At 41.1% G+C, this 16,066-nt stretch overlaps 1 protein-coding gene across 2 annotated transcripts in view; it reads right to left on the bottom strand.

Moving 5' to 3' along the window:
• Positions 1-16,066, bottom strand: part of neurl1b (neuralized E3 ubiquitin protein ligase 1B) — a 32,257-nt gene that overhangs the window by 7,880 nt on the left and 8,311 nt on the right. Inside the window, exon 1 of one of the 2 annotated variants that reach the window (XM_034690972.1) lies at positions 6,280-6,598. The exons of the other annotated variant lie outside the window; for it this stretch is intronic. Within the exon in view, the coding sequence (XP_034546863.1) occupies positions 6,280-6,310 (31 nt within the window). The 5' untranslated portion in view covers positions 6,311-6,598. Of the gene's footprint in view, positions 1-6,279; positions 6,599-16,066 lie in introns of those variants that run through there. 2 annotated transcript variants of the gene reach the window in all.

The raw sequence follows: 16,066 nt of genomic DNA, 5'->3' as shown, positions 1-16,066 counted from the left end.
TCGTTTCAAAGTGGTCCACAGCAGTCAGCTTAGAGGGCAGAGGCCGCTTATGTTAAGGAGTCCACAGTCTCACACACATCCTTTCCCACACTGACACTTTAAAGCCTCTCAGCAAGTGCATTAAATAGTCCCTTTAAGCATGTAACCCATTAAAAGGCAGACTGGTCTAAATCAGTCTTCTCACCACAACCATATGGGGTATTCATATCACAGACAAAAACAAGGTAAGTATAGACAAAACCCAGTGCATATATTAAGGGGAAATATTTGGTTTATGTAAAATCAACATGGATTGGAGCAGAGCTAATATTAGCAGTGTCACAGGAGAGAGAAGGCATTAAAATAATCCTCAGAAAGCTGACAACATGCGCAATAAGATCTCGTCTTATTTATGGGATGCATACACCCTTGGCCTACAGCATAAACAAAACCCTGAATGGCCCCTTTCATTCCTCGATGCTTATCCTCAAAAGAATGAATCACACAGTGCTCGGCAGTAAAGAAAAAGCAAAATAAAAAGTTTAATCTTTCATCTTCATTTTGATCTTTACAGGAGTCAGTGTCCCACTTTCAAGAGGAGTTTCTTTACAACCATTAAAAAGGCAAATTAACAAAGATCAGAGAACGGACACGACAAGCTGAACTTTGGCTTTATTGGCCTCTGATTGTTTGAGTTTCATATTCAATTAAATCAAACAGTAGATGAGTGTTTATGGTATATGCTGGCTGAAACCCAGTATTCAAAGAGAGTCGGTGTTTCTCTTCTACTCCGGGCCACAGGGTGATTACATTTCTGTTTAAAATCACTGTGATCTAGTGTAAAGACAATAACTCAGTGTAATGTTCCACAGCACATTTCCTAAATTAGACATTATCACTGATTATATTCTAAACTATGAAGCAGCAGCAAGAACATCTGTAACATCTCAAATGATCAGTGGGTGCCCCCTTCTTTGGGCCGCAGACATTTGGCTTTTGAGGGAGTAAAATTTACTCTGGTGGGAATGTTTGGAGGGAAACATACAAAGGTTAAGCCTATAAATCTCAGGATCAGCTGCCTTGCTGACAAAGTGATGTACTCAATCTCTGCAGTTAAAGGACCTACAATGAAGACTGATATAGATGATAGCCATTATTAGATGAAAGGCATAGCAAAACAGGTCATGCATTGAGGGGTGGCTGAATGTTAGCCCCAGTTTGTGCCTCTCGTGTATTCAAGTCACACTGCTTAGCATTCTGTGTTATAAAATAAGCACCTGATGATCAAGAGGGTCATTTATCAACACCTGAAGGTATTTACACGGTCTCTTAAACTTTCATAACCCTCTGATATATCAAAATATGTCCTAAATGACACTGAAAGTTGACACTGTTTCATAATCCAAGCAAAGGTACTATCCAAGAATTTATGTTTGCTTATTATCTTTTTTTTTTTTGTAAGACTTGAGTCGGGCATTGTGGCGCCATCTTTGATTTTTTTTTTTTAGCTGAATAAGACCAGTCAACGGAGGTGGAGAGGAGCAGGGGTTCGGAAACACTCAGCTATCAGCAGCAAGATCCAAAAGTGGCCAATGTGGCATAGCCAGCCGGATGCCAATAGTGGTCCCCTTAGTGTTATGCATTTCTCTTGTCTGTCTTTTACGTGTTTTGAATAGGGATGTTCAGAAGGGAGTAATTTGCATCGTTTCATCGTAAATTTGAATTCTGACTAGCAAACTAGTCCAAAGATAAGATGACACAAAAAAGTCTAAATTGAATAGATTTCATTTAACACAGCTAAACACAGGATCACAGAGTCTAAGGGTAAACGGTATCAACATGTTTGCCAAGTGTGGCTAACATTAGCAGAGCTAGCACCACCAGCCTTTGGCCCTCGCTACAGGTTATTGTTCACATACCTATTATGCATTGCCCCTGTTAACCAGACAAAGCCCTCGTACAACTGTATCTTCATTTTCTAAATCCAAATATGCAAAACCGAGTCATGCTACGAGATGCCATCTGTCATCAACCAGATAGTTGTTGTCAACCAGAGCTATAGCTTCGGCTAGTGGCAGGAGGCTGCACTACCACTCAGACACCACATGCTTGGCATTTCAGGCCTACAAAATGATTTGTAACTTGCCTATTGTGGCTTGTTTCCACCAAGTGGTCTGGTATGGTTCAGTACAGTTTTGGTACAGGTCGGACCGGTAACGCCTGACCCTGTTTGCATTTCAACAGCCAACTGTGCCCTACTTGGAGGTCGGCGTGTAAGCCGGACGCCGATAGGTGCATCAGCAACGTAATAGCATGATGTCATGGCAGCACGACACAGTGTACCCCGCTAATAAATGCAACAAAGAAGAAAAATGCAAGGAAAGTCTGCACCTCCGCAATCGACCATGGAAAGCTGTTTCTTGATGCCATTTTCCATACAAAAAAAGTTATCTTCCCGAAGTCCACTGGAGATTTAAACATGGCAGAGTTATGTGTTGTGCTTTATTACCGCTGTCGCACCGGAAGTGACAATACTTCCGACCAATCAACGGACTGCAGTGTTTCTAGCTCCACCTTCTGGGGTCAGATTGGTATGTCTGGCACCCCAACAGAAGGGTACCAAAAAGTTGGACATTAAAGGCTGATTTATACTTCTGCGTTGAATCAACGGCGTACCCTACGCCGGGGGTCCGCGTAGCTCCCGAACCTACGCCGAGGCCTACGCACGTAGCTGACGTGCACCTCCTCCAAAATGTAACTCCCCGTAGAGCCGACGCGGACCGCAAGCCCTGTGATTGGTCCGCTCGGCAGCTTTGTCTTTCCCGCATTTACAGCACTTCTGGGATCCCGGACATCGGCCGCACATCGGCCGTGTATTTCATCTCCTCCTCTCTATTCTTCATGTAATCATGTCGGTATCATAAACAGCAACATGTATCAGCTGTAGATTAACATAACACGCTCTGAATCTCTGTGGAAAAGTAAACAGAGATCGTAGTGGGATCGGAAGCAGGCGGCCGGCTATCAGAGAGACCACACTGCCCTCAAGTGTTTCGGTGGAGAATTGCTGCACGACACAAACACATCGACGCACAAGTATCTGGGGCTCATGTCCGCGTCAGCCCCTGCTGCGTAGGGGAGACGCAGAAGTATAAATCAGCCTTAAGGCTTAGTAATTTGGGAAACGCCACAAAATGCGTGCCGTACCAAGACGAACCGAACTGAGCCGCTTGATGGAAATGGAGCTTTAAACTAGCCAACAAAGTCCATCAGAGTAATCAATAACAGATAGAACATAATCCCAGATAACATAACATGCAGCTGAAATCTTTGTCAATCACTAATATGTTGGTCAAAATCGGCTAACTCCATTTTAATAGCAATAGGCTAGACACCAGCTAAGACTAAATTACTTTGTGTTACCATGGAAGTATCAAACAACCATACTTTTAATACATATGACGGATGTATGAGAGAAATATCTATATTAGTTCATTTACATCACTATGTTGCACTTACATTGTCAATAAAGACAAAAAATGTGTAGTGGCATACTGGTGGCATATCACTGAGAGGAGCAGCACATGCAGCCATACTGTTTGCCACACAACATGCCGAAGATCTCCTTGCATATGGCGTGGCATGCCATTGGCTCCTTTGCACTGCTACAACATTATCCAGATACACAGTCATATACTTTTTGTGCCACTCTGTCCTTTTGATCTTTTCTGCTGTTAAGTTTGGGATTTTAATACAGGGGTCTTTGGGGACTGAATCTCCTTTGAAGTTAACCCTCAAGTGGCCATTCAAGGAACTGCAGTTTTTTAAGCCTGTGCACATGCATGCACACAAAACATTTGTACATCTGTGGTGATCACGCATCCCAGCTGTGCCAACACTCCCAGGTTTTGCCATGGATCTGCGGGTGTTGGTAGAATGTCAAGAACTGCAGTCATGTTCCAGAAAAAGCATTGAAGAAGGAAACTAACAAAAAGCAAACATGGGTGAAAACACTATACTTTTTTTATAAGGAGGGAAATGTTTAAAATGTGTTTGTTGGACAGCAAAACTACATATGTTGAGCTTTGTGGAGTAAGCTTTGAAGAAAATCTGGTATCCACTGTATTGAGATTACTTTTTAGTTACTATAAATATTGTGACATTCAAATATTTTTGGCTATAGCTTAGAGAAGGAGCAAAGCCAGCTACTTGAATAGGCAATATGGTCATAGTCACAGACATTTGTTCAAAACTTGTTTCACAGCAAGGCTAAAACTGTTTCAACTGTTCAAAATAGTCTTAATCAATTTTGGAAATGTCATTTAAACAGCGGTAAGTGTTGTTTAATGACCTTTTTTTTAAACATCACCCCAATTTTTTTTCAGATAAATTAGATGCTTGACTTAAGGTCAACATCAGCAACAGAAAACTACTCAGACCACTTACTTTCCCTCATCATGAGGCACTGATTGACTGCTGGCTTTGCAGATTTTTTTCAATGGGTTTACAGAAAGGCCCCACCTTAATCACGTGACCGTAATCAGATCTGTTGTTATCGCACAAAAGCTCAATTTGACGGCCCACATATTGTAGGCCTATATTTCCTCTGACATGAGGTTTAATTACTTTCAGAGTCAAACAGCTGCGGGAATGGTGTCTCCCGTGAAATACAAAGCACGGATGCAATCATAAGACTTCACAAGACACACTGCTGTGCCAAGGAAAGATACTTGAAATGTAAAACTGATTATGTGCATTCGTCAGAGTTATCATCAGCCACAAGATGATCATGCTCTTTATTCTCATCTCCAGGCTGTATGTGCTCATCATAATGTATCTCATTCACTGAGAAAAACATGAATCTTTGTGCATTTTCAGGGAATTGAGGGGCCTATTTTGTTGAACCTTTGTTGCCAGAAATCATGAAATAGATTTTTCTGATCAAAACACTGTGACATGAGTTGATACTCTAGGGATTAGCAATTAACCCCCAAAAACTAATTTCAAGCACATTGTAGAGTATCTCAATTAAAGCTCTGAAAAGGCTTGTATTCTATTAATTCCAAGCTAATTGAAACCACACAGAGCACGCAATGGGACTCAAGCTGCTCTTGCTCCTCTGTGACTAACTGTTCCAAACAGTCCAAACCTTTAGTCAGCCAGCTCGGGTGGCAGTAACCACACCATTTAGCCACCGAGTGGGTCTGCTAGGGGCGTGGGAGTGTGACAGACATTAAATCAAAGTGATATTGGGTGCTGATTATCAAGTAATGTGCTTCAGGTGTCAGAAAGTGAGGAGTCTGAGGGCACATAATGACAGCTTTATGCAAAACCTGAAGCTGACAATCAAATCTTACAAGAATAATTCACTGATAGGATCTTGAGATGGTATTTTATTCAAAACAGCTTTGAGGATGAATAGAATACGAACCAGGCAATGTATTTACAGTGTGATTCTGTTCATTAGTGTTGTTTATTTCTTCATTAGTCTGTTGTCTTTGTTATCCTTGAGTTGGTACACATTTTGTTTTGTTATTCTAAGCTGCTGTCACAGCTGTTTCCCATTGGAACTGATAAAACACTATTACAAAGATAGTGTTTTATGTACCAATACATCTTTAAAAAAACAAAGTTATAATAGACAGATTTTCCCCCTGATACTCTAGCAAGACAACATCATGAGATGTGCACTGGAGTGTAGTGACACTGAAGACAAGCAGAACAGAAGGAGTATTCATAAAAAATGTTGTGTTCAGTTCAAATAAAATGGAAATTGTTGTTTGTAACTCAACGGATGCAATGGAGATCCACTTGCCTGTCTTTTCAGTGCATTTATTAAACGACTTATTTTACTATCTGAAAAAAAAAATTGACAAGGGTTACCATAGATCACACTTCAAGTCCTATTTCTTTGGCAATAGTTGCATAGGAGCCTTTCTGAACAGCAAACAGACTGTAAGTGCTGATCCTGCTTCATTATCATGATCATCACCTACTCACCTATAGCCCTTCATCTACCTACTCTTTTCTTCTCATTTAACACCACATCACTGATCATATTCTGTGCATGCTGTGTAAAAAGTGACATTTGCTTCCAGCAGGAGCGCAGGTTTGGATTCGCTCACTGGGAATCACGCTCAGCTCCCCCGTGATGAGAAGAAGCGCGTCTGCACGCAGCGCGAGCACAAGTACCGGAGGAACCAGGACCAGCCATGTGTATCTGTGGTTCTAACACAGCATTTCGCACTAACACTGATTCGTCTCAAGCCTCGTTAATGACACATTAATGACAAGTCTCACCTATTAAAGGCTTCGGTGTCGTATTCCCCATTATATCCAGAGATTCCTATCACCGGCTGACAAGTTAATTCCGTTTGCAGTATCTCTCTGTCCATCCATGAATCCTCCGTTTGATGAGTGTCTGCCTGGAACCAGTTCAATCTTAGTACCAATGCCTTCAAATTTCGTAGCTGTAGCCTCGCTGAAGCATGCATGCGCTCTTCTTAATGTCAACCCCGAGCGGCTGCGACAGGCAGACACCTCCAACTGGCGCACAGCAGCCCCCTCCTTTCTTTAGTACAGGCTCCCCTCTGCACGACTTTAAAGACACAGTAAGCAGAGATCCCCCTCGCGAGCATCACACAGCATCTGAATAATTGAGTTAATTATTCACTCCAAGCCTGTGATGAAGGCTAATGAGTGTGGAGCCTATAGGACAAACAGCATCATATGAGGAAGTGTTATCTAAAGGAAGGCAGTTTGCATATAGAGGCTCGTGCAGACAGCATGGCGCAAACTTTGATAACAAAAAAAAAAGGATTATTGATCTTGTCGTTCAATAGGTGCATTCTCTTTGAGTGTCATCTGAAGTGGTTAAATTGATCTGAATACAGGGGAGGACATTTACAAGATTATTGATCCTTGGAGTTAGAGTTTTTAACAACAGATCACCCAGACTCAGTCAGACATCAGTCAAGTAGTCATCAAACAGGTATTGTTGAAAATAAAATTAAAACAGATAAATATCCTGCAAACTTTGAATAAAAGTCCAACTTGCCATATGAGGAAATCCCCTTTTTTCCCACCCCATCCTCTGCCCTCCCACAGCCTTGACTGTTGGGCTTCTCTCAAGCTGTTTCCTGTCTTCTGGACCACAGCACTCTCTAAGGAGCCATGGCCTGCAGGGTTTGAAGCACTCAGCGCATGAGTGAAGGGAGTGCCGGGACAAAGTATCTCCCAAAGTGGAGAATACGAGCATCCTGGAGCGCTACAGCAGCTGTGTGTCAAATAGTCTGGACTTAAACTGCTGGTAAAGAAAGGGGAGAGTTGGTAAATATCCATTGTGTCTCTTGGTTAATGTTCAAATTGTGACTAATTAGAAAACATTGGCAGGTCCGGGGGTGACTTCCTGCTTCCTGTATTGCAGGTTGACCGCAGACATGATCCATATCATATACAAAGACTGAAGTGCTTCTGCCAACCAAACATGATCCCCTTCATTTTGAGGGCAGTGATGTCTCATGAGAGATGGCGTTTGGGTGAATGCAGGCTGGATCTAAATATAACTCAAAGACAAAAGCATTTGTTTCGACCTCCTCAATGCTGTTTGTTTCAGCAGGATATGGTGGCTCCTTACATGCGCTCTGGGTGAATGGTGTTTGGGGTGAAGCGAAGCAGAAGTGAAATCCCCCCCACGCCCACACTGCTGCCTCAGAAAGAAAAAGATCTGCTGTGGCAAAGGGGATTAACACAGGAAGTGAATATGAGGCCTTGAAGAAGTCTGCAATCAAGTGCTCCCCGTAAACCCAGCAGAGCTGCAGAAACAAGTGCTGCTCCCCCTGATGCTTGCTTTACTGCCTGAGCACAGGCTGCGGGGTGTTAATGACAGCATAATGATTGCTGAGCTGAGTTTATTCCAAATAGCAAGACACTGTACATAAAAGGAGCATTTTCAGCTCAATCATTTGAGACACGACTGGATGTCTGAAGAAATACTGAAAAGGTGCAGAGATGGGGCCGGAATAGTTTCTCATTTGTGGATGTATTTTTTAATGTGAGATTGTCCCTTGAAGAGAAACATCTTCATCAATCATTTCAGCAAGTTTCTGTCAAATTGTCTTTTTTCTTTTAAATTAGATCACATTCGCACCCTAATCTTAACCACATGTGGATTACTGTAACCATGAAGCTTATTTCTAACCAAGTGTCATTTTAATCCAAAGAGACAACTGGTATCCTCATGTTAAAATCTCTGGGATTAAATGGAGAACACATAATGAACTGGCAAGTTTTAGAGCTCTGGTAAGCATATTTTGTCACGTTTCGTCTGACTCAGGCTAGCAGGTTCCAGCTTTGTGACAAGCTTAACTACCCGCTGGCTTGATGTAACTGTTTACAGCTTAAAGTCAGGTTATCAGTCCTTTCTCAACAAGTGACTCAGACTGTTTCAACAAATGTCGAACTATTACTTTTTTCCCCAACTGTTTTTAAGGTTAAAGTAGGAACCATAAACATTTGTGAAATATTTTCTCTTTTGCCTGAAGCTGACAAAATGGACCACTGGTGAAAGCAATTTGTAGCAGGGCACAAATTGTGTTTCATCATTTCATTATTAATGACGAATCATCATCATTCTACTACTCTCTGATCGATGACAATGGACTGTCAAAATTCAGAGGGCAATGGGGAATTTTTTTTTATGGTAAGCAGCATATTTGTCACACCATTAACCCTTAAGCTTGTCAGAAGAAAAAAAAACAGCTAGCATTAGCACTAAACCACTCCCAAGCTAACTTTCCAGTCTGATCCATACATCTAAAAACAGTCTACAGTTTGATCAGTTACAAGCCTAAGGTAACCAAATACTTGAAGTAATGTTTTCCCTCTTATCTTGTGTGTAAAGTGTCAGAAATTGAAGTTAGCATTAGCTAGGTCTACTATATAACACTGCGTTGCCACTCCCATATTACTGGTGTCCTTAAATCTGTAAATATACAGTATCAATGATGCCTCTAGTGATCAATGTAAAGAAGTGCAGAATCAACCCTGAGATACGAAGAGGGGGCACACATCGCCTGATAACTGATTAATCAGATTGTACTTCATATCAAACTGAAAAAAAACAATTTGACTGTGTACATACCATAAAACCATTTTTTGGGAAAAACATTATTCAGATTCACAATTCACAATGTGTTAAAACTAGATAAACAAGTCATTTTCAATCAAACAACTCACTTCAACATAGGAAACTGAATCTAAGGAAATAGCCTAATAGCTAGTTAGCAACCTGTTATCTAAGCTAGCACACTGTCACATGGTCGCTTTGGAACCCACTGCAAAAGATCAATCATTTGAACACACTTGAAGCATATTCTTGACCAAAATATTACAAGAGGAGGAGTTTTGCAGGCACATTAGATATCACAGAGATTCTCTGAGTAATTATTTGACTACAGGTTGACTAGCCTCCCTACAAACATTTGTGTGGAAAGAAAGTGTAGCCGTAGCTGATGGGTTATTAAATATGTTGTTAAATTTTGAATTATGGCCCTGTGTCTCTCAGGATTTGACTTCACATTGACCAATAAGATTATAATCAATTAAGAAGTGAAGAAATGAGGCACATGTTGGCCAAGCAATATAAGCGTGTGCCCATGCACTGAGGTTTTAGTCCTCTTCGCAATGGTCGTTGGCTCAACTCTTGGCCACGAACCCAAGCTGCATGTTATCCTCCACTCTCTGCTCCTGTCTCTCTTCAGCTTTCCTATCTATAATGGCAAAAATGCCCCGCCCCCCAAAAAATACTTGGAAAAAAAGTGAAGAAATAATAACTGCCTTTGTAACTTCAAGCATTATTTTGAATGATAATTTTTTGGGCTACTTTGTCACGTTATTGAGAAGACAGTGGATATAGGAAACAGGGGCCTGGTCATCTTTCTGGACTATAGCCTCTGTACATGGGATGCAATTTAACCACCAAGACAAAATGGTGCACTCCAATGAAATGCAGAAATATAATTCAGCATCCACAAGCTTTAAATGGTCAAATCTCAAGTATATGAGACTACATCACTCACAGAGAGGCTATGAAAAACAATCACCCTTGATGTACTGTATACATCATTCAGATGTGCAGCGAAAAACCCACTCAGTACATTCAGCATGTGTGGACAGTAAGATGTCACACAGAACGCAATCATTTGAGGCGCGTGTCAGCGGTGCTCATCTTACTCACAAAGCCTAACTTACAACCCAGCACCACCCTGAGCGCTGACCTCTGGACACTGTGAACACAGAAATGTCAGTTTGATTCCTCTGACAGCATGACTCCATCAGAGAGGCCTCCGGAAGAGCCTTCATGTTTAGTTGGACCACTCGTGCAGAAACTGATTTAAAGCAGTTTCAAATTATGTAAAATCTGGACTTCACATTTTCAAAACATTGAAAGTGACTGGTGAGGGTCATACAGTACAACACACTGTGAGAATACTGTATATATTTTCATTTAAATGGCTGAACACTCAAGTTCTTTGCTGTAAAGGGAACCAAAATGCATCTGTGATGAAGCGATCTCACAACGCACTGAGTTATTTCCAGAGAAGGAGGGCAGACATGCCTCGTTTGCTCAAGGAAACTTGGCCCTCAGCGGTGTGACTGCTGCCATGCAGAGCAGCACAGTGACTGCTCCTTGGACAACAGAGTGTTACATTTGCAGTATTTTAATTCTCTTGAAAGATTCAAAGGCAGAGTAGAAATGCTGAGCAGATGGCTGTTTGGGAGGGTTTGTATGTACGTGGTGGTCTCTGTATCAGGGGAGGGCTGCTGTTCAGTCCAAACCCCAGCCACTGATCTAATGGATGAAGTGAGTCATACCCACCTTCAATGTGAGCACAAGCATCTCCATCAAACACACATGGGCCAGCACAATGAGCCACATTCATACAACAATGTTTTTCTGGTCACCTCTCTGTGTTGGAGCGATGTTTTCTACTACAGTGAACTCACATCTGTTTCCAATGAGCGCTTCTATCTTTTCATTAGACTGACCCTTAACTGGCCATCAGAGTCAAGCACCTGCTTTCCAACTACACAGTAAGAGTCCATGTATTACCAATGCCATCATATCTGTTTACAATCCCTCCTGTGGATGATGAACAAACTGATTTGAAATCCTTTTTTTTTTTCAGAGCAGCAGCTCAGCATTCGGCTTTAATTGGAGCCATTTTAAGGGGAGTTTCTTGCCATGTGCTTGGTGCCCTCACAGATTGTTCTCATTTCCAAAATCCTCAGATCATGAAGCTGAATGCTGTGGCAGTCTTAAGCAGACAAAACGCATGCATGCTTGGTTTCACTTCTGCAATTTCAGATTTCAGCTAATTAAAAACACCACCATGAAGTGAATCACTGGCAAGTGGGAAAACAAAGCCCTGCTGCTGCTGGTATGAACAGTACACACAGTAAGCAGTAAATTGACTATTGGAAGATAACTTTTTACACATCTAACTCTGAAATCAATCAATCTTTTGGGGGTTTGTATAAAACAGCGTTAATACTTAGTAAATAACTGATAACGAGAATCAAGCACAGAACTCTGACCTTAAAGATAATCAAAACACAAATGTTGACTTTGCGAGTTTGACAGTCTCCAGAAGCCATTTATGAGCTCAAGACATAACAAACATGATTTCACTTATTCTCTTCTGCTGCAATATATGTCCATATGTAGGTTTTCTACATATTAACCATCAAACATTCATAGCATGCTAATAAAACACCACATTTGACAAAGAGATAACTATTTTCCAACAAAATCAAACTAACTCTACATCCACTTCTTTGACTTTTTAAAGCCTTTGACAACATCTGATGGTCTTTTTTTGTGGATTAAGTTCCCTGCTTTGTCCAGGGTAAATATAAGCTAGAAAACTTAGTGTAACAAAACAAACTCCATCAGGAAAGGAAGCAAAAGTTTTTGAACGCTGAGACACCAAGCTAGAGAATAGTTCAGATCAACTTTCTGCTTCTGCTTCAACTTCATTTTTTACTTGCACCTAAGTATAGATCACAAAAACTTCCAGAAATTGGTCTCATAATTTCCTCCATTCATACTTTGTTTTATGAATCTTTTCTCTCTTTGACTAATTTAACTCTCTGGTAGGGAGGGGAATCATTTTGTACAGTCTGTCATCTTTGATCTTAAAGTCATGATGGTGAAGTATTTGCGCCATCATCTGCTACATGGAGACAACTGCTATTTTAGGGTCTTTGCTGAGCTGATTTTAGGCCTCATAGTTTGTGAGTAATTGTTCATGTCCAGTGTCTTCCATGTGGAACACGCGCTTGTTAATAGCTGTAACCAGAATGGAAAGATATATTGGCTGTGATATGAAGAACCTCCTTGTTCATTTTCCACTGAAGGAGTCTAAATCCTGACATTACGTAACATGTCAGCCCCTGACATTAATTGACCCCCGCTGCTCTAACACAATGGAAACAGTCAGGGGGGCTGCAATGCAAAAATGTGTTATATGAACATCTTTAATGCTTTATTGAACTTTTTAAAGTAGATTTGAACATCAATAAATCTGTGTTCTACTTTGCTACAAAGACCCAGTTATTTAGAACATGAAACAGTGACAAAGCTCCACTAAAGTGTTGTTTTAGGCCTCTCTGTCAGTGGGAGACAAGCTAAAAATGGCCTTTCAATGCATTTAACCAGATGCACGGACAGTGTTCTTCCTCCATCTGTTCTATTGTCTCAGTGTTCTCTGGGATGAGGAGCGGATGCACCACCGAAGGAGATGCAGGAAATACTCTTGACCCAGAACAACACAGCCAACTTCTTCAAGCCTTTTTGCAGAGTGCAGCTTAAGACTTTTGCAGAAATGAAGGTAATCCTTAATGCTTAATCCATAATGCCTGAAAAATGTTCTATTGTTTTATGAAACGCAGCAATCAGTCTTTTTTGTTGAGATCCAAAAGGACAAACATTGTTTCAAAGAAGAATTCAATCTTCAGTGCGTTTTCCTCTTTTGTGTTTTTCCAAAAGAGACCAGACAGTAGCATGCTTGATGTAGTGGAAAATTCACAGAGCTACACAGCTGTCAGAGGGCTAATCAGGAACAGGAAAGTTTTACTGGTGTCCAAGTCAAGGTCTTTGTCATCTTTAACATGACTCCACACAAACAGCAGCAGCGGCAGGCCGGCTCAGGACAGCTGTCAGGCACATTCCACAAATAGATATTCTGGTCTAATGTGAAAATGGGAAAAATCCTTCATAACAGTTTAAAATAAAAATAACTGGAACTGAGCTTATAAGTGGAGGTCTATAGTGCTTAGTAAAGGGAGGTTTGTGTGTGTGTTTGTGTAAGGAGTTTTATATTGGTATGTGGGTTTAACAGTATGCATGTGTGTTTTTGTGGGATAATATTATAAAACGGGATGGATGTTGTTGACCCACATCATTTCACTGCTGCACCACAGTTGTTAAAAAGTCTCGTGCCATCGTGGCATTAATCATGTCAGGCGTACAGGAGGGGAAACAGTGAATTCTTGTGGCATATATCAAACAACAAACCTGGAGTTAAGAAGATCCCAATTAAACCTGTTAACATCATTAGAATTTATGACACAGTTCAAAAGGAAATCGCTCCCAAGCAATATAAGGCTTGTCAGAGTTTGCCTTCAGGCTCCCAAATCCTAACCTCTAAATTGCTTCACTCTCAAACATTTAGCCGAAGGAATCCAAGATCTCATTAGAGAAACGCAAGTGGTTTTGGGGAACTGCTGAGCAGCCCAGTGAGGCTTTTCAGCTACAACCATTTTAATCCATGTCTTTATGTTGCTTTCCTTTCATGTGTTGATCATGTAATATAATTTCTTACTTCAGCTAAGGCAGCGGTTTCTGAAAGTTTATGTTCCTGAGAAGTGGAAATGAGTTTTCAGTACTTACTATAAACTAAACTGTATGGTGTGAGGGTGAAAACTTTTTTTTTTAATATGTACACAGCTCAACACACAGATGCAATTATGGAGCACTAAACACAACCAGCAACCACAATCATTTTTTGTTGACATGCTTTTCGTAAACCTCAAATGACATCATGTAACAACTTTCAGAAACTGCAAAATGGCAAAAATAAAAATGAACATTGTTTAAAGCCTCACTTAGTACTTTTCAAAGCTCACATATTAACAGATCTAAATATTTCTACATGCTGTCTGAGGTAACAAATGTTGACACACAGCAGCGCCCATGTTGATGTAGACCTTGACCGCAAAGGGCTCAGCGACTCAATGCAGGCCCTGGGGTTATGACACCAAATACTTCATCTATTATTACCCTCTGAAGCCCCTCTGTGGGCTAAAAATGATGTCGGAGCCCACTTTCAACAACAAGCTTGGACAAACTAGCAGCTCAAGTACAGATTCCAGTGTTTCCACGAAATGAAAGAAGTTCAAGAACGACCGCCAGCAGCTGTCATTTTATATATATACTGACCATTAGCGTGTGCTGGTTCTGCCTCACAGTCCCACAGCAGAGGGCATATAGGGATAGCACAGAGCTCTAGGTACTGCATTACATAATAGCAGTGTTCCTTCCAAACCTATCCCCATTCCTCAACAGTTGGTACCCAGAGAAAGTAAGACAGACCTGAGCTCTGTGCTGCGATGCTAGCTTTTCCTGTCCAATGTTTTTCTACCAGCTGGCCCTTCTCTGCCCCTCTCCGGAGATTTCGAGTGACACGCAGGCTGCAAAGCTCCAAATTTCCCATACAAGGCAGAAAAATCTGACTGGACAAACAGTGCAGGCCTTCACAAGTCAAAGGTCATGGAAGCTACTTTACTGCTCTTGTAAATGCAGAATTTTTATGTGACTTCAGTGTGATCAAGATATTCCAACTCCCTTAGGTTTTCCATTAGCATTTTCATTTGCACTCTAACAATGCCTCAGCTGCCAAAAACAGATCCCCAGATCAAAACAGTTTCACTTACGATCACACTATAACAGTGGCAGAAACACAAAGCTGTTTTTGGTCTCCACTGAGCTGTACATTACTATGACGGGCATATAAATGACACCCTAGGGGACATAAGTCAAGCTTCTCCCTCTGGAGCTCTGGGTGCGTGAGTCACCCATGCAAACTGCCATAAAAGAAATTTAGGCCACCAGCGGCGGTGTAGTATTAGGTCCAGCATTAATGCGCTGTTATTTTGGTGTCAAGGACGATTTCATGGCCTGCTGCTTCCTCTGCCCAGGATTAAAAGATAACGCTGCCTGACTTCACGATGTAGGAAGCCCACAATCATGTCTTTTGACTTAAAGAGAGGAGCCATATGGTTTCATCAATAGCAACCTCCAGGGCTGAAAGATAATGCTCAAGTGGCAGTGCCAGAATGTGCTGTCCCTTGAGGCCACATTATGTTGGATCCCAAAAATGAGTCAATGCCAGGTGGCAACCTCGGGTGTTGTAAAATAAAGCTCAAGTGTAAGTATATAAAACTGCAGTTCCTTGAGTGACTAAATAAATGCTTTTAAAATAAAGGATCTGAGTTGGGCACAATTGGGTTTCATTTGGGGTGTGGCTAATTTGACAGACATGTTTGAGGTTGTCACTGTTTACCAGGTTGCTAGGCTTTGGTCTCAACTCCACCTCTTGATGATAAGCCCAAAGTTGGTTGGAGTCAGCATTTCAAGATTCAAGATTCAAAGGTTTTTATTGTCAATTTTCACTATATATACAAGACATACAGGAATGCAAGATGCTGTTTCTCTCTTCCAACTCTTAAATAGCAAACATTTTAATATAAAATACAATAAAATTATAATGAAATACAGTTAAAAACAGCCTGTGTACACAGTGCAGGTAGTGCAGTGCTGTGACCGTTTAAAAATGGACAATGTAAATAGATAATAGTGCAAATGATATTAAGGTGCAGACAGTATTGGAGATAAAGTACATGGTTTAATGGTTTTAATTTCAGACATGGGGACCATCATCTCTGGGCCTCACAACACCTTTTCAGACACAATGTGTGATGCTGTTGAGACTCCAGCCATGCAGTCTATGATCAATGCCCTTAT

Source organism: Notolabrus celidotus, chromosome 8 (assembly GCF_009762535.1).
Source record: "Notolabrus celidotus isolate fNotCel1 chromosome 8, fNotCel1.pri, whole genome shotgun sequence".
Lineage (NCBI taxonomy): Eukaryota > Metazoa > Chordata > Actinopteri > Labriformes > Labridae > Notolabrus > Notolabrus celidotus.
The sequence above is the reverse complement of the archived record's forward strand: the minus strand, read 5'-3'. Positions and strand labels throughout refer to the sequence as shown.